At 36.4% G+C, this 26407-nt stretch overlaps 1 protein-coding gene across 1 annotated transcript in view; it reads left to right on the top strand.

Annotated features, from left to right (window-relative positions):
- Positions 1 to 8142: 8142 nt before the first annotated feature.
- The window catches only part of LOC138708185 (bifunctional arginine demethylase and lysyl-hydroxylase JMJD6-like), a 263691-nt gene continuing 245426 nt past the window's right edge, over positions 8143 to 26407 (top strand). The window contains exon 1 of the mRNA XM_069838463.1: positions 8143 to 8476. Coding sequence (XP_069694564.1) covers positions 8180 to 8476 — 297 coding nt within the window. The 5' untranslated portion in view covers positions 8143 to 8179. The remainder of the gene's footprint in view (positions 8477 to 26407) is intronic.

The raw sequence follows: 26407 nt of genomic DNA, 5'->3' as shown, positions 1-26407 counted from the left end.
CATTGCACATTGTTACTTCACAGCGGTATACGCGATACTTGTTACGGACATTTCAAATTATTACTTAATTATGGAGAAGAAAAGAAAATAAACAATAAAAGAATGACATTTTACTCACGACACAAACTATAAATCTATTCCGATTTCAACTCCAGAAATTTTATTTAGTAGATTATTGTGGTTCGACAGTCATTTGTTAAAACTACTGGTCTGTAAAGTGAAATCACTCTTCTCACTCGCGTCTAGTTATGAAGTACTTGTTAAAGTGCGTAATGTGACAAATCTTGGGACCCAACACTATAAATAATTGTAATTATTTTATGCGATATTTATTTCGATGCGTAATAAAGGAACTCTGCCAACCGTGCCTACCACTAAACACAGTGTTTGAGTTACTTGTTGTATTTGCATTTAAAATCAGATTTATTGAGGCAATTTCCTCTATTTGTCTATTCAATGTACATACAAAGTGATGTAACTGTATGAATAAACAGTGAAACAGACAGAGGGAGGGAGCTAATTTACATCGTTAACAATGTCAGCAGTACAGAGTCACATGTGTACACAGCGAAGGCTGGACGTAAGGATCGCTCTCGCCTGTGTACAATCAGTAATCACGCGGCATTTAATTAAGTAATCAAAGACAATATGCGCCCCACAATATGGACACTGATCACATCAAATGCCACGACATAGAATAGAACTTCGATTAATCGTTCTGCGGATCATCCGTTACCAAAAAGAGTGCGTTTTTATGTGGTATACAGTAATGGCTCCCTTACTTTCTGAATCGTAAGCATAACTTTCACTCGTTCCTATATGAAGTTCATTTCCTTTGCATTATTATAAAAATTTAACTTTGCACTCCCTTGCTCAAACATTTATTGGTAATAAGCCAACTTAAAATAGATGTATAAAGGAAATTAGTTGTGGAAAGGTGTAGAAAAAAGATACGAAATATTAAAGCATCCTAAATTGCTCCAGATAGATTTGAGTTCATTAAACTTTATATTATGGATCATCCGTTTCTTCGATTAACCGTTCACCATGTCCCGTCCATTAAAACGGATAATCGAGGTTCTACTGTACAATAGAAGACAAATCACAGCCATGGCTCTACTGGTTAGGGGAGAAATGGGTACAGTGAGACAGGGAGAACAGTAAGACATATATTTTATTAGATGGTAAATTTTGATGTTGAAATGTTTGTAACAGTGGAGTTGTATGTTGCATGAGTACAGTAACAGTATTTTCATACTCGATTTGATTATAGTTACAAAGGTGAGTGACAAAAAAAAAATTCGTAATTTTTCACTCTAGAAGTAAAATTTTGGCTTGTGTTTAATGAAGGTTATATTGGATATACAAATGAAATAGAAATATGAATGTTTTGTTACCTAATACTATGATATTTGACATTATGTCTGGCAAAGTTTCGTCTTTCTTGTTTTGATTTTGAAGTGATGGCGTCATTTTTAAACGAACTATGCGTAAAGGGAACAGTGAAACATGCCATTAAGGATACACTGAGACGTCTCACTGTTCCCATTTACCAATGATTTGCAAAAATAAACTGTAATTATATTACATTTACCGGTAACTAACATTAAAATGAACATACTAGTAACCAATTTAGGAACTATAGCTTAAAATAATGGATACATTACATTTTAATGGTTTCTTAAATAACAATTTTTACACAAAATTTAAGAAAATATTAAAAAATGATAAAGAATTAAATTAAATTCTTATAATTATAAGCTTTATTGTCACCAAAAATTAATTTTATTTTTTCGCAAAAGTTTGAAAAGTCATGGAAAATTCACTTTTTCAAATGTTCCAGATGTTTCAATGGTTTCGAAGTCAGTCATCAAAATGATTCTAAATAAGTCTGCAGAACATGGCAAGATAAAGAGACAGCATACTTTCTTTTCTTTTGAAATAAATGTAAGTCATTTCAAAGTACGTTAATAGACACTGTGGTGTCTCACTGTACCCTCCTGAATGGCAACAGTGAGACATTTGCATTTTTTTGACAAACACGCATTGTATATTATGTCCTTTATCTATTATCATTTCTGTTTATGTATTATTGTACTCCATGTTTTATTGTATATTTCTATTGCACTTGATTTTTAAAATACTTGAAATTTCACTTGCATACATATGCCTTAATATTTTGTGTCTCACTTTACCCACTACTCCCCTACCTCTCCAGTAAGTCTGGAAAGATGAACGGAGTAGCACCAGAGTTTATGAATACTGTTCAACAAGAATGGCTATTAAAATTACTAATTTAACATTAAATTATCTATAATGTACACAAAGAGATTTTGGCTTTACAGTTCATGGGTAACAGTAATTTTAGTCTTTATGATTTTTTTACTTGGTTATTTAAAACGCTGTATCAAGTACTGCGTTATTTAGCGTCGTAAATTCGAGATGGTATTTGGTGAGATGAGGCCGAGGATTCGCGTACGCCTACATTATCTCACATTGCCCTTACGATTGGGGAACCACGCCCGAGTGCAACTCCACATTCGCAGGAAAACGCGCTACCGCCTGAGCAACGCCGGTGGCTAGTCCTTTATGTTATTTGTGCTATGATAAAAATAATACTAATTCCTCAGCGAAATAATCACTCACTTCGTCTGAGCTGAACGAAGGAATGGTAGTCAATGAACGTAATACGACTCTTTTCCAATTTCACTTTCACCCGTAGCAAACTATTGTGAAAGACCGAATTATTGAACTTTTTGTGTCACGCTTGTCCCAAATGAGGTGCGAACCTTTTAATTTTACTATCGAGAAATACTGTTTCGATGGCTGTATTTGAGGCAATTTCAAAGCCAGTGACAAGTATAAAAGGACAGTTTTCTCAGCATTTGAATTTTGTTGTTTGGCCGACTTTGTCGAAGGATTTAGATTTCGTTTAGCAGTGGTCTTTCTCTCTTTTAGTAACTCATTTTCTAGCTTTTCAGGAGTGTCGGTAGCAATTCTAGACTTTCCAGGCTTCCTTCATGCTTTTGCAGCTTTTCTTGGTCCACCCTTTGGGAAGGGTTGGACATCCTCTGGTGACACTAGGACCGTAGACTGATGTTGACCAATACTTTTACTACAGGGTGTTTGGACTGTAGACATTCCAGTCTCATCGCAGTTCCAAATTCTTTTAGGAGGGATGGGTCCAAAGCGGTGATGAACACTTTCAACAACGCCAAAAAGAAGCCTACATAGATCCTTTCCTACGGTCCGCCACTGGGTCTGTCCTGTTTATTGCCAGCATAACCTCGCGCGTGTTCTGCCTCAAACAGTAAGCTTGCAGCGCAAGTGATCTTGTTTACGTTTTCCGGCCATTTCTGAGAATGAGCGTACGTGCATACGGACCGATTATGTAGTCCTGACAGCTCAGCGACGCGAAAGAGAGGAAGTAATAGGAGGAGTACAGATAAGGGCGAGCGGTCGGTAAAGGAATGCAGTACAGCTTAATTGTACTGGAACCATACCGCTCTACCGAACGCATGACATCCGATCGCACCGAAGGCAAGCGAGTGAATAACCCAAACCCCCTTTGGTGTAACTAAATGGACTCGCCTGACCCAGGCGCATATCGCTGGCGACTGTCAGGACTAAATAATCATACTGTACATATTACTCGTCCGAGGCCAGTGGAGTCCTGCAGCCCGGAGCCGTGGTGCTACTGCTCCTGCGTTCGTAATACTGCATCGCGATAGTTCACATTACGCCCGCGACTCCACTCGCCTCGGTCGAGTAATACATACATGCATACATATATACATACTTACATACATACATACATACATACATACATACATACGGGCTATTCCATATGAAATCGAGCAGTAAAAAACCTCGCATTTTTTTATAATCTAATTTTTTCCCTATTTATTCAAGGTGCTGAGGAGAGTCCATTTGCAAAAATATACTATCGAAAGTCAATCGGTTTTCGTATTGTTGAGCGACAAATTTAGCGTATTTTAGAAAAACAAGCCTCTTTCAGCGCTCAGAACTCTGGAACCATTTACTGCAGAACATTGAACGAGAGCTCATTTTGAAGCTGACATTTGGTAGGTTATGATAAGAAGTAATCCTTATTTGTATTATATACAGGGAGAGAGATAATATGATATTACTTACTTTTAGGCTTTTTGCCTATTTGTAAAAATGTAAAAAAAAATTGAGAAAAAAACTTGCATTATTAAGAGGGATTCGGCATTGTTTGCTTAGTGTCACGTCAATAAGTTTCGAGGGTATTAAATAAATTATTTTCACACGCCTAGACTTGAAAGGCGCAACACAGCACACACTGCCCGAGAGATGAAGATAAGTGAGCATTGGGCATCATTTTACTCCTGTGTTTATGAAAACCTGTGATAAAGCTGGCCCAGCTATGCGCTACTAGACGAAACATCACGTGTTTATGTCTCCTGGCCTTGCTTGCCTCGACTAGCTCCCGCCTCACAGTCAGCTGGTTAGCTCACGCGCGTACTATTTATTTTCTTTGTTTGATTTTTCAATACTTCCTTATTAACGTTGCACCAGTAAAAAATACGTGTTTATTTGTACTTTCAATGCGGAATCTAACCATATATTTTAAAAATATTTTTTCGTGGGCAAAGGTGTCTTAATTAAGAAAAATCTAAATTTCTCCATTTCCATAAAAAGTAAGAAAAACTGTTTACATGTTAATATAAACTTTAACTTTTCAGCGTCAAAATAAACCATGATTTTGATCTTTGGGTGAAAGGGTTTCGGAGCCACAACAGTTTAAAGTTGCTAATTTTATGAAAATACGATAAATTAAAATATTTTTAATTTAAACACTATGAAGTTCTGATGCCTCAAACTTTGCACAAAGCATTGCATCATAGTTGTCTACGGACAGAAAAAGTTGTATTGTATTTAAAAATTGCAAGGTCAATTTTCTCTATATTTCGGTCGATTTGAGATGGAATAGCCCATACATACATACATACATACATACATACATACATACATACATACATACATACATACATACATACATACCATATGTATTATAATCAGTTGTCGACACCTGTGGAGTAAAGGTTAGCGCGTCTGGCAGCAAAACCAGGTGGCCTGGGTTCGAATCTCGGTTGGGGAAAGAGGTTTTTTTCCGGGGTTTTCCCTTAACCCAATATGAGCAAATTCTGGGTAACTATCGGTGCTGGACCCCGGACTAATTTCACCGCCAATATAACCTTCATTTCATTCAGACGCTAAATAACCTGAGATGTTGATATAGCGTCGTAAAATAACCTACAGAAACATATAATCAGTTTGGAAAAAATTCAAACTTCCCGAGAACCAAATTCTGGCTCCGTCACTGATAATAGTACTACTACTACTACTAATAGTAATAATAATAGCAATAACTGTAGTATTAACAGTAATTTTAATAACAATAATAAAAATAACAATAATATATTATAATCATATTAATCACAATAATAATGATGATGATAATAATAATAATAATAATAATAATAATAATAATAATAATAATATTTTTGTCTCTAGCGCATATTTTTTATTTCACTAAAAGAACCATGACATAACGTAATGTCTTTGTTTATTACGTCTAGAACACCAAGTAATGTCTTTGATAAAATTAGACATTTCATATTATTCCCTTTAGTAAAAAAGAAAAATCGTCCATTTCACACACGGAATATCCGTTTTCTCGAACATGATAGTTTAAATCAGTGACTGTCAAACGGTGAGACGCGGCCATCTGGGATTTGGAAGAGCAAATAATGGGAGCTGCGAAGAAAATGATGATGATGATGATGATAATAATAATAATAATAATAATAATAATAATAATAATAATATCTTTGAACGCCAGTGTAACATTGGTAAGAATAATGACGAGCATTCCAGTATCCTATGTTCTCACTGAGACAGTGTTCTTGCTTACGAGTAATACTGCACTTGGACATACTGAAGGTAACAAACAGAAGTTCTGCTGAGCTCATTAAAGCTAGATTACACATCGTTATGAATTTCATTCTTTCTTGTACAGATTTCTTTAAATGTACGAAATATGATATTAAATTGCTGAATTAATGCAAATCGAATTGTAAATATACTTTGAATGTTAATCAAAATAATTCTGATTGCAATTATGTGTAGAACTTTTATACAGGGTGTTTCGAAAATAGAGGGCATAATTTCAGGTACGTATTCCCCATATGTAGACAATACAAAAAGTTTATTACAACATGTGTCCGGAAATGCTTGGTTTCCGAGTTATGGACTTCAAAACAGTGATATTCACCGGAACGCTTTTCTACCCGCTTTTCTGCCTTTATAGAAGATATTAACAGAGGACACTCTGACAGTTAATTCCGAGGAAAAGGGTACATTGAGTGTTGTGTTTGGCGTTGTACTATGCGACATGTACTCAAATCAGAAGATAACAGAAGTGAACTTCATGTACGGTAAGGCGGACCAGGAGAGGTATCCTGATCGATGGATAGGTAGCAGTGGCCCAATTGCTTGGCCTCCATGCTCACCTGATTTGAACCCTATCGATTTCTACTTGTAGGGCCATTTTGGTGTATTCGTCTCCGGTCCCTGACATGAAATCCCTTCGGAATCGAATTGTGGCAGGTTGTGAGGAAATACGCAATACTCCTGGAATTTGGGATCGTGTTCGCAGGTCCATGAGACATCGATGTGAGACCTGTATTCAAGCAGGAGGTGGACATTTTGAACATCTGCTGTAAGGGCAACTGCCTGCGGGAAGAAAAACGTTCCGGTGAATATCACTATTTTGAAGGTCATAACTCGGAAACCAAGCATTTCCGGACACATGTTGTAATTAACTTTTTGTATTGTCTACATATGGAGAATACATACCTGAAATTATGCCCTCTATTTTTGAAACACCCTGTATAACATTTGCATTCCTAAAAAAAAGTGATGGCAATAATTTTCCAAATCTTCCATAATGAACAATGGCTAGGAGTGGACTTCGGAGAAGACCTGATCACCCATCCGATGATTGAAAGGGACAAGGAAGGTCACATTAATAGGATTTTTCTTTGAGTAACTTGTTTTCAGATGAAGCAAATGCAAGTGTGTTTAAGTTGTATCACAGTATGGTCTGTAAGTATTCCAGATTGCTGATAGAACCAGAGTTGACGTTAACAGATTTAAAGGGTGTAAATGATATGTTGTTATTGAAGTGTTGTCTCAGTGAAGAATTATGTTGTGTCAGTGAAGTGTGTTGTATCAGTGAAGAAGTATGTCGTGTCAGTGAGGTGTGCTGTGTAAGTGAAACGTGTTCCTGTCAGTGAAGCTTTATAGTTTATAGTAGCAGTGCATAGTATTTGAACAGTGAAATGTTTTTAAAGTGTTAGTGAAATCAGGATAGTATCAGTGAAATGTGTCGTAGTTCCAGTGCAGTGAGTGAGTTGACAGCGAAATGAGTGTAATTTGAAAGGTACTTGTGCAGATATGAACATATCATACTCGTGGGTTTTAGTTCGATCTTAGTTTTAAGATACAAATTAGATTTATTTCAAATGTTATTTTAAGTGATCGTTTCATTTAATTTAGTATATTCCCTGTTGTTGTTGTTGTTGTTGTTATTATTATTATTAATTATTGTTAGTATTAATTATTAGTATTTTTATTAATTGTATTTTTAATTAATAAGTTTGTCATTATTGAGTGTAATTAGTTACCACTGCCACCGGGTATATACCCACTGCAGTGTGAATAAATACATACATAATTTTAGTTTCAAACACTTGATAATCAGTCTCCAAAAACCCCCTTATTTTCAGTTTGAAAACTTGGCAACCCTTGTGTAAATCGTCGTTGAGAAAATAATGGTTCGATTACCTGTCATCACGGTGACAGTGATAGGCTCCCGTTTAGAAATAGGCTTTTACCGTTACGTTACGCCAATTGTTTTGCAAAATCACAGGCGAACAGGGGGACGTTGTACTCGAGTTCGAGGCCTCTTCGCAAGATGGCAGAGATTTGAGTCCGGAAGATGCAGTTTCCGCGCAGGAGCCGTGCGCTCGATCGGTTGCCTATGCGAGCGGAGCAGACTCAGCTGTAGCCGGCCTCGGCGGGGGCGGGGGCGGGGGTGGGGGTTCGCCGCGCCGCACACGGCTCGGGTCGCATGCAGTGTGGCGTTGGAGGCGGCTGCGTGACGATGGAGCGGGCCGAGCAGAGACTCCAGGAGATTTTGGGGCGTGCCGACAAGTTGGGCGTCCCGGCTGCGGGCCTCGTGAGACTCGCGGCCGTCAAGAAGCTGCTGTCGAGGAGGTCGCGCTCCACGAGGCACGCCGTGGTGCCCCTGCTCGCCGGCGTCCTCAGCGTCACCCTGGCGCTGGTGTACTACTTGGGGCTGCACACCCACGACGGGTTCTCTCGCGCTTGGCTCAAATGGCATCAGCAGGACCTCTACGACCCGATGGTGAGTCGTGATGTTTGGATTTACTTGGCTTTGGACCAAAATCACGATTGTACCTTTTCTTACTTGTGACCGATGAAAGTAACTCCTTATGAGGGTTGGCAAGGCCATTGGTCCATCGTAAGAATAACAAAATATTCTAAGTCACAATCAGTGTCAACAATCTTAATGATAGTTCCGTCTTGAACTTAACCCTGATGTAGGTGATTTCACGTAATAATTTAATCTCATATACTCTGGTAATTGAGTTTGTTGCTTCAATATAAAATTTGATTTCATGTAATTGGATTTGTTTAAATAATCGACATTAATGTTTTCCTGATACCTAAGTGTTCAATATAACATTGCAATTAATAGACCTAATGATGCCTCTTATACTGTAAGTCGAAAATGTTCGCCAAAATAAAGGCACGAAGAACTAAGATGTATGCCTGTTATGTGAAATCACCTTCATCAAGGAAGAGTAAGACGGAACTGTTATTAAGATTCTGTTTATTACAATAACTTATCGGAACCAAAATTACATTGAAAAAAAATCAGCTATTAGTCCAAGAGGAATATGCTCACATTCTGATTTGTGAGCAATGTCTTCAACACGCGGCTCAGAGGGATCTCATGTAAGTTTTGTTTTGCTGTTCTTGATTTGAATCTTGCTGAATTATATGAATATTTTTTGCATTTCTTGATTCTTTGAATATATACATATTATAACATTTTAAATGAACTTGGAAATGTCGCATATGTTCACAAATAACATAACGCAATAATATGCTTGCGTATAGCCAGAGTTCTATTACTCTACAAATCGGCACCGAAATAATAATAATAATAATAATAATAATAATAATAATAATAATAATAATAATAATAATTGTTATTCCAAGTATTAGATGGAACTCGGAATGCGAGACTCCTGAAATAATAATAACGGGAACAGTAAAATTGTAGATTTGAACTTCGTACAACTGTTATTTAAAATCGAGTGACTAGTGAGCGCGTTAACAATGATCAGGGTTGCCAACTTGATGAGTTAGTATCTATAGAGAATTGAGTTATAAGTCTGGTTATCTGATCAAGTCTTTCACTGGCTTAGGCATGTTCAGCCGTGCCGAGAATGTTAAGAAGACAGGTCGCAGGAGGATAACGCTACAACAGCACAGAATTACAAGTTCTAAGATAATGATGATTCTTACAGGATAATTTTTCATATTACTCCTACATAACTCTGCTGCGATTGTTTACAATATTTTTACTTTGTAATGATAACAAATAACCCGCACATTGTGAATTTTCATAAATGTTAGACTGTTGCTTTCTCGTATTCTGTTGTACAGGGACATCACTTTATTTTTACCAACATTTTTAACATTAACCTTGTTATACCGGAAACACTGTTACCCCCTTCCATTACAGGAGTTTGGTGTTACTAGTGCAATATCTAAACAAATCATTTTACTAGCTATAGGAGGAGAGAAAAGTAGTGTATTCATTTATGTTACAGGGAAATACAATATTACGATTTTCAGTTTGTTTATTACTTTTACGGTATTTTATCAAAGAGTAGTAACAATTTTTTTTCACAAACTCAACTCTTCAGGCGGTTGTGTTCATTATATAATAGCTACTTTATTCGGCATATTAGCGTATTTTCGGTAACCCTAATCTTCACTTCTGCTCAGTCCACACAGATAAATTTATTCAGTCATGCTACACACCGTACCTGTGCGAAATAAACAGGGCCGGGTATTTATGGAGATCGCGAAAATCACGACATAATCGATATACAATAGATTTTTACTAATCTTTACGTATTAAGTGATTCTGATTAATAATATGCAGATAAAATAATCACGACAAATCGCGAAATAGAGTTCTAATAGCGAAATATAAACACATTCGCGAATCATTACTATTTTGTCGTTTTATAGCGAATTTCATATTCAGAGTTCTTTTTTCGGACTTTTTTTTTTCCATTTGAATTTGTTATACATTCAAGTAGGCTACATCACAAGGTATTCCAGATGTTCTGATTACATTAGTGAATTCAAAATTTCACTAATAATAATTTTAAAGTGTTCATTTGAGGGCTGCAAGTTTTTTTTTTTTTTCGTTTTTAACGAATGTGTGTTAAATACAGTCTCAATCCAACAAATATTGTCTATTGGCCATACTGTACCTTTACCAGAATCCAGCGAACCTTTAATGTTAATTATTTGGAAAGTAACATTCATACTGAGTTAATACTCCAATTTCAAAATAACTGTATTTTCCAAAATTTCCATTAATATCCAACAAAAGTACAAATCAATCTCTAACAATCTCCGCCGACACCAGTATTAAAAAACACAAATGATAACATTAATCTCCATAAATACCTGCCTTGGAAATAAGCTTCAATAATATAGGCTGTTTATTCTATAGAAAACGCAACCAATTTCAGAAACACACTATACTCTATACTGTTTACTTCATTGCTAGCAGACTTCGAATGCAACAGCGGCCGTAAGTTTGTGTGGCTGACGGGAGCAAGAACATTAGTCAAAGGGGCGGGAGTCAAGTACATTCAGAAACGCAGGTACAATAAAAATGCAAGTAAAAATAAAGTGATGTTCCTGTATTTCTTATTACTGCACAACATTTGTTCTATTACTGCACTTAAATTGTGTATACACAGCACAAATTGTGTATGACTGCGCACTAGAAGCAAAACCCTGCAGATAAGCACATGCAAAGACATCAAATTTCGAAAGTAATATGAGGTTACATTGTAAATACTTATAGTATGTTATTTGTAATATTGTAATATATTACAAGACATTCTGCGTTGTTGAACACATGATGTGAAATTTTGAAGGTACAGTACATGATGAAACTATACTATGTATGCGACGTATGAAATCTAAAGCCCAAGGTATAGACAATATAAATATCACTCTCCTGTATAAAATAATAGATGTGATCCTGCCGACCATCACACATATATTCAATGCATCTATTATGACTGGGTCCTACCCCTCACTCTGGAAAATGGCATTAGTGAAACCTTTACCTAAATCTAACACACCTTCTACAGTAAACCAATACAGACCGATATCAATTCTTCCCACTCTTTCAAAAGCATTAGAACATATTGTACATGGACAACTTATGAACTATCTCGACGAACACAAACTCCTTGATGACTATCAATCGGGTTTTAGACATGGACACAGCACTTCTACAGCCCTACTTAAAGTGACTGAGGACATCCGTGAAGCTATGGATAGGGGTGAAGTAACGGCACTAACTCTTCTCGATTTCAGCAACGCCTTTGGTTCTGTTGATATCGACTTGCTTCTTGCAAAGATGAAGGCTTTGCACCTGTCAGACAATACCTTGAGCTGGATGGACTCCTACCTACGTGACCGCCAACAGTGTGTTTCACTTGATAATCAATTCTCCCAATGGAGATGCACAAAGGCGGGAGTGCCGCAGGGCTCCGTATTAGGTCCACTACTTTTCTCTATCTACATTAATGACGTATCAAAGAACTTACAGTATTGCCGATATCACCTCTATGCCGACGACCTACAACTTTACATACATTCCAGACCCAATACGATCAATGAATCGATTGACAAGTTAAATTGTGACCTAGCCACTGTCTCCACTTGGGCGGCCAATTTCGGACTCGCACTTAATCCAAGTAAGACTCAAGCCATAATTATTGGACATAAGCGTTTAGTTAACTCCCTTAATAACAGTAATCTTTCAGTTGTTACTCTTAACAACACGCTAATCCCTTATTCATCTGTCGTAAAAAATCTTGGCTTCTTTTTTGATAATAATCTAAGTTGGAATTTTCAAGTTAAAGAAACGATAAAAAAAAATCTGTTCCTCCATTCACTGTTTGAGTCGCTTGAGAAACTTCTTGCCCCAGCAACTAAAACTTACCCTAGTGCAAACCCTAGTAACGCCGCACTTCGATTATTGTGACGTTTTGTTAAGTGACCTAAGTTCTGAATTGTCAGTCAAGTTACAGCGAGCTCAGAATATGTGCGTCAGATACGTGTGCAACATCCGACGGTATGATCACATATCACCGTCCTTCGCAAGTCTCTCGTGGCTCCGACTTAAAGAACGTAGAACTTTACACTCTTTGTCTTTACTCTTTCGAATTCTGCACACTTCAACACCAAATTACCTTTCGTCTCGTTTCTCTTATCTATACTCTAACCACGATGTAAATACCAGATCACTTATCTGTGGCACGCTAAGTATACCTCTTCATAGAACATCTTGTTATTCATCATCTTTTACAATATCCACCTCGCGTCAATGGAATTCCTTGTCACAAAGTATTAGGGGCTGCAAGACAATAAACACCTTTAAGAACAGCTTAAAAGATAACCTTATTAGCATTTCACTCCAATCATACTGATTTAAACTATCACTGACTACATTGTTACTTTTTCTTTAGACATCATCCTGATTGTGCTGTATTTTAATTGTCTCGTAATAATCTCTTTCTATTATCTAATATTATTTGAAATATATTAACATTCTATGTATTTTAGTTTAATTCTGCTACACAGTTTATTTCAGTGTTTAATTAATAGTTCATAGTATTTTGTTGTTTAATTTGTAAATAACTTTTGTATACATGTAACTCTCATCTAAATCAAATTGTTGGATTCTTTGTAAGTTCATGCATATGTATATACACTTTTTGCTGGTTGAGTGGAAGAGAAGGCCTTACGGCCTTAACTCTGCCAGCTAAAATAAATCATTATTATTATTATTATTATTATATGTTGAGGATGCTGACTTCGTGATGGAACGGGGCGAACTGTACTTGCAGTTATGTTTGTTTTACACAAATATCATAATGTGGAACTTACATTTTAAATTGAAAGCAATTATCCGTTTAACGAAAGCAGGAACTCCTATGAAACTTTATGGAACAGATTTCTCCCTTTATATTACACTTACTTACTTACAAATGACTTTTAAGGAACCCGGAGGTTCATTACCGCCCTCATGTAAGCCCGTCATCGATCCCTATCCTGAGCAAGATTAATCCAGTCCCTAGCATTATATCCAACCTCCCTCAAATCCATTTTAATATTATCCTCCTATCTACGCCTTGGCTTCCCCAAAGGTCTTTTCCCCTCAGGTCTTCCAAGTAACACTCTCTATGCATATTTGGATTCACCCATTTAACTCGTTGCACGAATGATTGCCAATTTCGAGACAGGCATTGCCGCTGCGTTATACGATACGATCCAGTGTTTATGCTTTAGTTCGCCTACTGGCCGCCGACAATCATTCGTGCAACGAGTAAAGGCTGGTTCACAATAAACCGGAAACGAGAATCGGAACGAAAACGGTAAAATTGTTAAAATGTGTACATTTAAATGTGAGCATTCACAATTAACGAAAAGCTTGCCGGAGCCCGGGATCGGGAACGGAGAGTTGGCCAAGTTTCAACTTTGGCGTTCACGTTTCCGATCACAGCCCACTAGATCCATTCTATTGCCATGTAAAAGCTATTTTGTCGTATATTTTGTAGCAAGAAGACCGTGACATAACCTACGCATTATTTTGTTCTGTGCTATGCATCATGAGGCATGATGAGATTCTAATATTGAGTGTTGAGGAAAATCCTCACGTTTACGATAAGCGGCGCGCCTCGTATAAAGATGAGAAAATGACTGAGAATACGTAACTTTCAATAGCTGCATCTTTGAACACAGATCGGAAGCGAATAATATTTTATTACTGTATTGGTTATATTACACACTACATATTCATACTTCAATTCAATAACTACTATTTTGTTCATATTTGTTCTATTACAAATATTTCTTCTCTAATTATTTTACGTTAGGGTAGACTTAAAATAGGTTGTGATAATAAAGATCCATGGGCATATTTATAGTGCCGTACCTATTGAAATGTTTCAGTTGAAATTTCGAAGTTGGTTAACCTGTGTTTATTTTCGCTGCCTTGTACTCATGAGGGAACGCCATTGGTCAATTATACACAAATAACATCAGAATGCGTAATATCGACTTTACATATCGTTATTGACATGCATATCGATATGCATAGTCGTCTACGTTCTCGGTTTATTGTGAATCAAAAATTTTCATATTGACGTCCTCTGCTTCTCGTTTTCATTCTGGTTCTCGTTCCCGGTTTATTGTGAACCAGTCTTAATACGTGCTACATGCCATGCAGCGTTGTTTACTATACAACAGCGCAAAACTAACTGGTAGGGAAGCCGAAAAATAACGTAGCTGTTACTTTGTCACCGTTACTTAATTGTAACGGTTAAAAATGACTGGGACTCGAAATAAATAGTTACTCGCTGTAACACGTCTACTTTTGCAAAGGGAATGGAAAGAAATTTTGAGAGGAGGGACTATGTCCCAGCACTGAGACCTTCCACGATTTATTGCGCTAACCCTCAAGTTAGGCGTATTCCCAAACCCACACCGGCTGACTACAGTAAGGTTCGCTGCGTATCCAGATTTTGAGCAGGCAACCTCACTCGTCCCTAGGTTAGACCCCTCCGTGCGTCGTCAGCCGTAACGCTATGGAATGATGCCGAAATGGAGAAATGTTCACGAAATGATGTAGGTGCCTAATATGGGGAAACGGGAGAGCCCCGACATAAAACCCAACTGCTACCTTATCCGCCACAAGTGTCACTGAATTTTTGATGAAATATTCCAGGCCAGACTGGGACTCGAACTGGAACCGCTTGCGTGGCAGGCTGAAGGTATCACCACTCAGCGAGCGCAGACGTTATTAGTATTATTGCTATTATCAATTTTTATCGCCATCATCATTTAGTTATTTTTTTAAGTTTGTCATTTTTCAGAAACAGATATAATTAAATTTTGATACATTATTATTAGTTACTTTATATGAAGGAATGTAAACATAGTTGTCAAAAAACATATTTTCACTTTTTCTAATTAAATTTTAACGATTTACACTAATTACAGCAAAAAAGTTACATTTAAAAATGAAGTTTAAGCCCTTTTACCTAAACACCGTCGATATCATAATAATAATAATAATAATAATAATAATAATAATAATAATAATAATAATAATATTATTATTATTATTATTATTATTCAAATACTTGGGGTGTACTATAAGCAGTAACATGAGCTGCTGTCAAAAAGTCAAAAGGAGAATAGCAATGGCAAAGGAAGCTTTTAATAGAAAAAAGACCTCTGAAGAAAGAACTAAGGGAGAGACAAGTGAAGTTCTTTGTGTGGAGTGTAGCATTGTATAGTGCAGGAACATGGACACTATGGCGAAGTGAAAAGAAGCGAGTAGAAGCATTTGTAATGTGGATATGGAGAAGGATGGAGCGTGTGAAATGAACAGAGTAAGAAACGAAGCTGTGTTGGAAAAAGTGGATGAAGAAAGAATGATGCTGAACTGATCAGAAAGAAGAAAATGAATTGGCTGGGTCACTGGTTGAGAAGAAACTGCCTTCTGAAGGATGCACTGGAAGAATGATGAACGGGAGAAGAGTTTGAGGCAGAAGAAGATATCAGATGATAGACGACATTAAGATATATGGATCATATGCGGAGACAAAAAGGAAGGCAGAAAATAGGAAAGACTGGAGAAAACTGGGTTTGCAGTGAAATACTTGTCCATGGGCAGAACACTAAAATTGAATTATTATTATTGTTATTATTATTATTACTATTATTATTATTATTTGTAAATGCAGTAACATTTTAAGTCCCTAAAACTGTATTTTAATGCCTACTTTCGATCATTATGGAGCCTAGTTGAGGTGTCTAAAAGTTGGTTAATGGCCTAAATATCCGAAGTCTAGTTATAATGTGTATAAAATATAATGTATGTTTGTTTTTGCAGGCATCATTATGGCATTAATAGATTTTTTTTATCATTTCAACGGACTCAACGTACCCATGTTGTGCGATAAACTTGCTGGAACGCTGTACGTATTAGGAAGAGAGTGAGATAGATATACTACACCTCACTCGTTCCACTAACGGAGGCATCTCGCTGCAACAGTGTACTAACCGAGACCCGTAAAACCAAAGCTTTTTTCTTAAGGTGGAATACTCTATACATCTTAAGTTCTTTACATTATAATGTACACTTCACACCATTGGCACTGGATTCTTTCCAAGATTGTTTAACTTATAACCTTTTCCAGTAGCGAGACTGTAGCAATGCACTGTTTTTCACTATAATCAGCACTGCAGTCAATTACGGTTACATTCTCAGTGCTCCGAAGGAAAAATTTTTGCGATGTTGACTCAGACGGAGTTTGTATGTTGAATGGAGCATTTGATATCACAGGACGTAATAGGAGCATATAACCCATGGGTGCGCAACTCGTGCTCTCAAACTGTCAACACAACCTCAGTGCATGTAGGACTACAGTGAGTGTAAAAAGTATTCGCACGGTGGGTAGTAAAAATACATAGCAATAATAAAATGTGCTTCAAATCCTATACTCTCAACTTTTTAAACATGAACACAAGTTATGTACAAGTATATACATTCTCTGTTATTTGTGTACATATAAACACAAAATTAATTGCACAATTCTCACAATAAACAATTACGTTTGATTAAAACACAATGATACCAAACAAAAATTCGAACAAAAAGTATTCGCTCACTGGTCACACTTTGGAGACTTCCTTTTCAATTTCAATACTTTGTAAAGTAGCCCTTGCATTTTACAATAGCCTCTAACCTTCTGGGGATAGAATTAACTAAATTTGAAGTAATACTTGCTGGAATGATGTTCCACTCTTCTATGATCGCAGTATTTAGAGACTCTTTGTGGTAATGTGCCTGGTTCTAAGTCTTATTTCTAAATAATCCCAAAGGGCTCGATTGGGTTGATGTCTGGTGACTGGGGAGGTGTCTTAAGGTTCGAAGGGATGCTATGTATGTATGTATGTATGTATGTATGTATGTATGTATGTACACTGCATGTGGGCAAGCACCCGGTGGCAGTGGTATATACAATATAAACAATACACAATAAAATGATAAGCAATACACAATAAAATTTACAATACACAATACAATTTTACAACACATATACAATTTTATACACAATACAATAAGAATACACAATACAATTTAACACAATAATAATAAAACATAAATAAAATACCTAATTTTACAATAAAACCTACGTAACTATGTATAGGACCTATATAAGTTTCAATAGTCTTTCACTTTACTCTCATCTCATTCCCTGTAGTGGCACTATGACGCATTTCACTGACACTTTAGCACACATTTCACTGACACTCTGTAACACATTTCACTGACACTATAGAACACATTTCATTGACGCTATAAATTATCACTGATCGGAACTATTCACTGCACTGTAAAACCATAACTTCACTGACTCACCTCGCTTCACTGATACAACAGTTCAAATAAGTCAAATAATTACACCCTTATGCATACTTATAAACAGAACTACATTTAAACTAAACATTTCTAGCCTAAGGCCCACTTACACGCTATTTTTAAATAATATAGAGAATCCACAGTCGAGTATTGTGGGCCGTACGTTTGGGGTAGTTGTCTTGCATAAATATGAAATTGTTCCTGATGCCCAATTGTTGGGCACTAGGCACTACATGACCCTTCAGAATATCAATGTAACGTTGGTGATCCATACTGCCCTCTATAACAGCCAACAATCCCATCCTGCCGAACTCATGCACCCCATAATAGTACTCAAACTCCACCTTGTTTCACTGTGGGACGAAGATTTTTCTTTTATAGTTCAGGATTTTTTTCTCCACACAAAACTTCTCCCATTAGACTGAAATATATTGAACTTACTTTCATCAGTGAAAAGCATTCTGTTCCAAAATTCTTGGGACCGGTTAAGATTTATCTTAGCGAAGTCTAATCTTTTACTCTTATTAACTTTACTTATGTAGTATTTCCTATGGGCGATTCTACCATGGTAATAATAATAATAATAATAATAATAATAATAATAATAATAATAATAATAATAATTTATTTTAGCTGGCAGAGTTAAGGCCGTAAGGCCTTCTCTTCCACTCAACCAGCAGAAAGTGTATATACATATGCATGAACTTACATGGTATTCGCTGCTCCTTAGGCAATTTCGGATTGTACTGTCACATACACTTATACCGAGATCACTTTGAAGCTCTGCCGCACTAGATTCTTTTTCATTTTTCGTATGACTGTTCTGCCACTGTATTCGTTTATTTTTCTCTGCCAGCCACTTCTCCTTAAATTTTCGTTCGAATTTCTTTCTCCATATCTGTCTATGATTCCCTTGATGGTTGACTTACCTCTATTCACAGTCGTTGATGTTTAACTCAGTGTTTTACATTGATTATGCAGACGAATGATATAGCCCTTTCTTTCTTAGAAGTTTCTTTCCCTCTTAGTCCCATTTGACGTGATAGCTATATACTACTTGTGATTCTAGAATCAAACTGACTTGGAACATGCAAGGAGCGTTTTTCTTAGTACCATGTGCCTACTGCGTTCCGCATGGGTGCTTTTATTCGTCAACAGAGTTGAGTGTGCGAATACTTTTTACGCTGTAATTTGGTAGGCATTCAATTTATTGAACTATGACAGATCCTACACGCAAAATTATGAATATGTATTATGTGTATTTGCTATGTGATGCATTATTATTATACGTAAACAGTTTATTTCATACCAAGAGTTAATAGTACTTCATTTAGGTCTCAATTTGTAGTAAAAAAATCGTCGTGCGAATACTTTTTACATTCACTGTAACTCTGTATTGCCTACGCGGGTATTGGCAAGTTGGCTCGCGTCTGCAGTAAGTGGCGGGCGACTCGTTATGAGTAAGAAATCGTATAATCCGATCAGACCGTTTACCTTCTTTAGTGACAAATGGGATAAAGTACGTTTTTGTTAAGAAGTATGTGTCATATTATGTTCTACTACACTTTCTTATGCATCATATTTTAATATCTGAAGTCATTTTACAAATAGATATAGTGAAGATTATTATTTTATTGAATATCAAAAATTTGTTTAATCCTACTTTACCATAAAATATATTAGGGTTATAATTAAATACATGCACGTTGATGAAGATTTTGGTAAAGTAATACTCTCTGGACCTGCAAGAGAGAAAGAGAAGAGCTAAAGGAAAAAAATGAGATATTAACAAGATGAAAGTGATATCAAATTTCGTCAGCACTTAATCCTCTGCTTCATCTCGCCAAATGCCATCTCACTATCACTAATTCTATCTACGCTAAATGACCCAGTAGTTGAATACAGCGTCGTTAAGTAACCATATGAAAATTCAGAATAACTGCATACATAACTCTATTGGAATTCTCATTTACAAACTTACAACAAATTAGTCCTGGGCTTGCAGTAGTTTGAGCCGTTTAACAAGTGGATTTTATATAAAGGTATGTAACTGGTAAGTTTTCATTTGTACATTATGTTACGTATAGAACTCGAAGTTCGTTACGTTGCAGTCCTCCCCCGCGTTACAAGTGGCCTTCCCAAAAATCGCGGATGAACCATTATAACCCGTGGCGAGGACGAAGTTTGTACGTCTCCAACATTCGTGTGCTGCATGTGTAATTGAGGCGGTATACGGAAAAAGGGCACATAGTCCAACATGGCATTTTGAGAAAAATGTTTTTAAAGTTTTCGATGCGATATATTTATTGTTTTAATTTTTATATCACCGTCTCTTTCACAAAAAGAAAACAAATACTGTTTTATTTACCCTCATCCAAAATATTGCATATGCTTATGTCAGCCGTGGCGAAAATGCGACTCACGAGCACAATGTGGCTCGCAGTGCATTTCCCTTGCTTCCTACCTACAACCCCCACCCTCTCACTCACTCGAGTCAAACACCGTTCCATTTGTATTTGTCTCTGACCTGCGAGTGGCGTATCGTCGCAATGTCTCTCTCGAAACCATGTACCTCTATAAAAACGAAAATTTCAAGTAGGATGGGAGGATGCATTTTTTTTGCTGACAATATGATGAGAATATTAAATGTATGATTTGTTCACAAGTATTACTAGGAAAACGGTTGTATGACATAAAACGGCATTATAATTTACTACATGTTACTGATGAAATATTAAAAGGTTAATTGTTATTATTATTATTACTATTATTATTATTATTATTATTATTATTATTATTATTATTATCATTATTGTCATCTCTGTACGTCGATCCTTTTTCAGCAGATGTACGAATAATGCGGTTAGATCTTCAATTTAAACTCACAGATTTACAATGTGATGTTAAATGAAGACTAGATGTAAGGACTTGACAAATGTTGAACTTTTCAAATCTTTGGCAAAAAATAAATATTTGAAGCTTCGTTCTTTCGCCTGCTCTGTTGAAGCCATGTTCGCTACAACTTACGATTGTGAAAAATTATTTTCAAGAATGAAAATAGTAAAAATCAAATTTAGATCACGACTGACAGACAAATACCTTCGTGATCAGCTACGACTGGCAGTAAGTGACATAATTCCCGATTTTGAAACTCTGTCGCAGAGACATTATTCTGAAGACAGTTAATTTTAAGTTGTGATAATGTGTCCTATGTTTTCTTGTTCATTTCTTTCTTCGTTACACGTACTAAACATTAGTTTGCAGCCTTGTACTGTATATAATTTTATTTAAGTGCTTGACGTAAGGAAAATGAAAAACCATTAATAAGTCAGACAGTTCCTTCACTTCCCCTTCGGGTGTCCGCCTCCCTCCATAGGTGCTATGCACGTTGCAGCTTACACAGTGGCTCGGCGCACGATGGCATTTTCGCCACGGCTGGTTTACAGTCTTAATATCAGAACATTATATTAAAATTAAATAAACTTATATGGTGTATGTGCCCTTTTTCCAAAGAACATACTGATTATAATTTAAAATGAAGCTTTCAAAAACATTCACAATTTATTAAGCTCAGTAATACTGGTAAAAGTGAATTTAACCTTCATGAAACACGTTTACTACCCAATTTTTGTCTTCTTCTGTTAGGAAAGACTTCTGATGCTTTGTATGATTGGTCACTTTCATACCACTGGTGTAAGGGAATTCAACCTTCATTCAACATATTTTCTATCCAAGTCTTATCTTGTTCTGTTACGAATCTGTAATGAGATCTGTCATCATTCACTTTGGATGCATTAAGTTCAGGGTATATCACTATTGAAATATGTAGACTTCTGTTTTCTTGTGGGATTAGGCCCTTCCAGATTATGAAACAGGTCATACCAACCTCAATATTATACATTTCTCCATGAAATTAGTAGACTATAATCTCTGCAAAATGGTGGATTTAAAGAAATAATGAATTATGGAAAACGGACACATAGTTCCGTATGGTTCTTTTCCGTATACCGCCTCAATTAATTTCTTCTAGCAAAGAGTTTTTGTGTTAAGAACCTAACCGTTTTATAGAACCACGAAGAAATCGTCTGGCGATCCTTCAAATGGACCCCCATTGCGATTTGAAATAAAAATTCAGTAGCTTTTAAAGAAGTTATAATATTTAATATGTAGCCTATCATTTCCGAATAAATTGTGTCTTGTTGCTGAATATGAATATCATTCTTGTACATTTGTTTAATAGTCATTGTGAACAGAAAATAGACTACAGGCTATTCAAAACCAGATAATGAAAACGTATTTTCATTATCCATTCTAACGCATACGTCTGCTCTACGTCTAAAGTACACGGTTCAATTTTACCTGCGTTTACGTATGTAACCTGGGAGAATATTGAAAGAATCAAGTTGAAAACGAACATTCAATTAAGATGCATCCAGATTTTGTGTCTATACGGTGTGTCGTGTTGAACGTATATAGAGTAACTTATATTAATTAAATATTAACTATTAATCCAGTACTTAGGCCAACTTGATTCGCGAAATTGTGGTTGAACACTCCATAGGCACTCGTATTTGCGATAATCTTCAATAAAGCTAATCGCGCTTGCCGCCATTTTCAGCTTGAAAGGTCCACCATCATCAAAGAAAAGAATTTTCATTTTATTCACGGCTACCTAAAACAATCAACTGCTCGGTACATGCTACTGTTGAAAGAAATACGCACAAGATACCCACCAACGATGGGTAGCTTTCAATTGCTGCATGAGTTCTCATTTTTAGTGGAAAAAGGCATGCGCAATCGAATGCCTTTCGTTCACTCTTGCATGCATTGCTTGAATGCTTAAAGTTGAAAGAAAAGTTGAACCGTGTAGATGCACCTTTAGGAGTTTCACGCCTTGTTACCCTTTTCTTTGCTGCATTTCCGACATCATACTCTGTAGGTTACTCTAACAGGGAACAAGCAAACATGTGCTGTTCCTAGAATACCAATTTCAAAGCCCTTGTTTCGTAAAAAAAAAAAAATGAATTATACGACCCATGTTTATTAAACTGTTTTCTTGCTTAGAATAATACGACCATCTCTCAGAATAACGAATTCTGGTTCTTTAATGGAAATCACATTGCGCTTATGATATAATGTCGATGAACAATAACGCATATCTCGGAAGATGTTAATTTTAGGATCCATGTTCATTAGATTTTGTTTTCTTGTTTTGAGAAGTACTACCGCCTCTAAAATATTTAATGCTTTTTATAACCCTCTATAACAGACGTCTCCAAAAGCGTACTCGCGAGTAAGCCCCTGAACGGAACCAAAGCCAGTATGTAATGAGCACGCTCCGCATCACCCATCCCCACCTGTACTGTACTCAATGTTTATGCGAAAACAAAGAGCAGTGGCGGACTGCCATTATCATTGTGTTGGTCGGAGTGTTCCAACTTTTCACAATGTCTTCTAATCATGGACGTACCACATTCAAGGATGAAAGGGAAGATAAATTATTTCGTGTTAGTGGGGAGAATGTGAAATGCTTAATTTGTTCGAAAATTCTTAACAGTGTGTTAAAATTCAACATGCGACGACAATACTCGATTCTTCACAAAGGATATCATACAATTGCAGGCATGTTGGACATGTGAAAATAATTTATTTTGGGGCTATCTGTATAATTGTTGGTTATACATAATAATCAGCATATTGCACTCAGTTCCACATGACAAACATATAGTTTTTCGTTAAATTTAAGTGAAATGCGTAGGCCTAAAATATTTTTATAAATATAAAACAAGAAAATACAAACACAAATCACGTGTTCTCAGTCTTAAACAATAAAAGCTTCTTGCTAGCTGTGTTATATCCTGGAATATTGGAAAATCAATGAAGTCCTTTACAGAAGCATCATTTGTAAAATCGTGCATACAGGACGTTGCTAAAATACTGTGTCCAGAACAAAGTCAAAGTTTAAGAAAATTAAATTGTTTCCAATTACAGTTAAGAGAAGGAATTTCAAGATTGTAAGCGTAATTGAATCTGAAGTCGAAACCACAATTAACCAGTTTGTAGCTTACTCACTTGCATTGGACTAAAGCACAGATAGAAATGACAAAGCTCACCTATCCATTTTCATCCGAGGAGTTAATGAACAGTTTACTGTGTCTGAATGTCTTCTAGATGTAATTACAAAATACAAATGGAGAAAATCTTTTCCAGGCACTGAAAGGCACCATAGAACAGAAGAGGTTGAATTTGCAATGGTTTGAGTCTATAGCAACAGACGGGGCTCCAGCTTCATATATGTCAAAATAATATACAAACGTATAATATTCCTTATTATTTTGATGTTATTATTTGTAAACATAAGCAGACTGTTGCCGCGATCCCCCACTGATCGCTTCCATCTGTTGAGGTACGAGTCTCTTCCCCTTCTCTAGCCTTACAGCACGCTGTGTTCGGCGGGAAGCATCAAGAGCACGAATGACGATACGCTTTTTGGCGACCTCTGCTCTATAACCTGGTTTCATTCAGTTTTTTGTTCTCAAAGTCCGTAGAGTGTTACAAAAAATGTGGAAGAATATCTCTGAAGTATTCAACAAGTTCGCGACGAGTTGCACTCTTCTCCGAGAAGGCTGCACGTACAGCCGCTGCAAGAAACTTTCCAAACACAACTTTAAAATGTTGCCAGTACTGGTACCTATAGCAAAATTTCTGATTTGGGGCTATCTGGTTTATATGAAGAAACTGAACCCTGTAGAACCTGGATGAAGCACTTTTTTGGACTTCTTTCTTGAAATATGATGAAATTGAAGACGAATTTATTGCACTAATGTCGGACGCCCCAGATAATTCGGTAATAAATTTCTTTGCTTATTACATTCTAAATGACTATCCGGAAAACGACACTGCATTTCCGTCACTATTATGGGCAGACACTCCTTCTATTGTGCTGGACTTAGAACTACTGACGGCGCCGAAAGTTTCCACCGAAAGTCATTTGAAACATAGTTTTATTAATCAGACCCATCAATTCACTTACAGACGTACTGCAGAAAGTCCAAAGTGAAACGTACCTAAAATCAAATAAATGTAGTAGCCAAAGAAATGTGTGTCTGTGGAGAAAAGATAAATTTTCATAATACAGTGTTCGACACAGTACAGACAAAAAATGACATGTACGGAGTTCCTTAAGAAAGTCTGTTTTCAGTCATTACCTGCAGCTACTTAACTAAAAAACAATAACATGCACACAGCATTTTAACCGCACCTGTAATACATTATATACAGTATATCGCAGCCAGTGAACCGGGATGTAAAATGGTGTGCGCTTCTGATTGCAAAGTCTGCTTTTTAATTGCATACAGGGTAGGATGATGATCACGGAAATATCCATATGCTTAAGAGTTTAAAGAATCGGATCCAAACTTTCAACCTGTTAAGATTAAGGGTGTTTATTATTATTATTATTATTATTATTATTATTATTATTATTATTATTATTATTATTATTATTACATGCGGAAAGAGCAAATCAATTATTAGAATTACATTACAGGACTATCGGCAGAATTAATACGAGAAGGTGGAAGCGATTTTTTTAAGCTTGTACTTGATATTTGTAAAAACGAAATTGTACACTAACAATGAAAGGAATCCATAATTGTACTTATCTTTAAGAAGAGGGAAAAGACTAACTGTAGTAACTTTCGAGGAATATCACTTTTGTTGAAGTCTTACAAAATTTTGTCCAGTATTCTTTTGAGAAGATTAACGCCATATATAGATGAAATTATTGGGGATTATGAATGTGTTTTAGACGTAATATACCGACTATTTATTGTATTCGATAGATATTAGAGAAAAATGGGACTATAAAAGCATAGTACATCAGTTATTCATAGACTTGAAAAAGGCATATGACTCGTTTAAGAGAGAAGCTTTATATAATATTCTTTTTGAATTTGATATTTCCAAGAAACTAGTTCGATTAATTCAAATGTGTTTCAGTGAAACATAGAGCAGAGTCCGTATAGACCAGTTTCTGTTTGAAGCTTTTCCAATTCACTGCGTGCTAAAGCAAGGAGATGCACCATCACATTTACTTCCTAACTAAGCTCAAGAATGAGTGTGTGTTTGTGTATGTGTATCCAATGCCCACCCACTTCACTTGTGTGATTCGGGTTCCGAATATTGCGGATAGATGGCAGAACTGTGACCCATTTTCTAGTTGTACACCACTTCGGCGGGTCACACTGTACATGATGTGTATCTGTGGAGAGTTATGTCGTGTACTAGGGTGAGTGTATGTGTAAGTGTTCGTGTAAGTGTAGTGTCTGGAGATGAGGAAGGGAGAAGGGGAAACCCGGTGCTGGCACGTAGCCTATTCTGTCGAATAGCACCAATGGGGCCGCCAGGCTTAACGTCCCCATCCGACGGACGAATCACTATCAACAGTGACATATGCCTTCTCTTCATATCCACTGCGGAGAGATTTGGAATTTAACCCAGGCATAT

Source organism: Periplaneta americana, chromosome 10 (genome assembly GCF_040183065.1).
Source record: "Periplaneta americana isolate PAMFEO1 chromosome 10, P.americana_PAMFEO1_priV1, whole genome shotgun sequence".
NCBI lineage: Eukaryota > Metazoa > Arthropoda > Insecta > Blattodea > Blattidae > Periplaneta > Periplaneta americana.
Note: the sequence above shows the minus strand (reverse complement) of the source record. Positions and strands in the feature narration are given on the sequence as shown.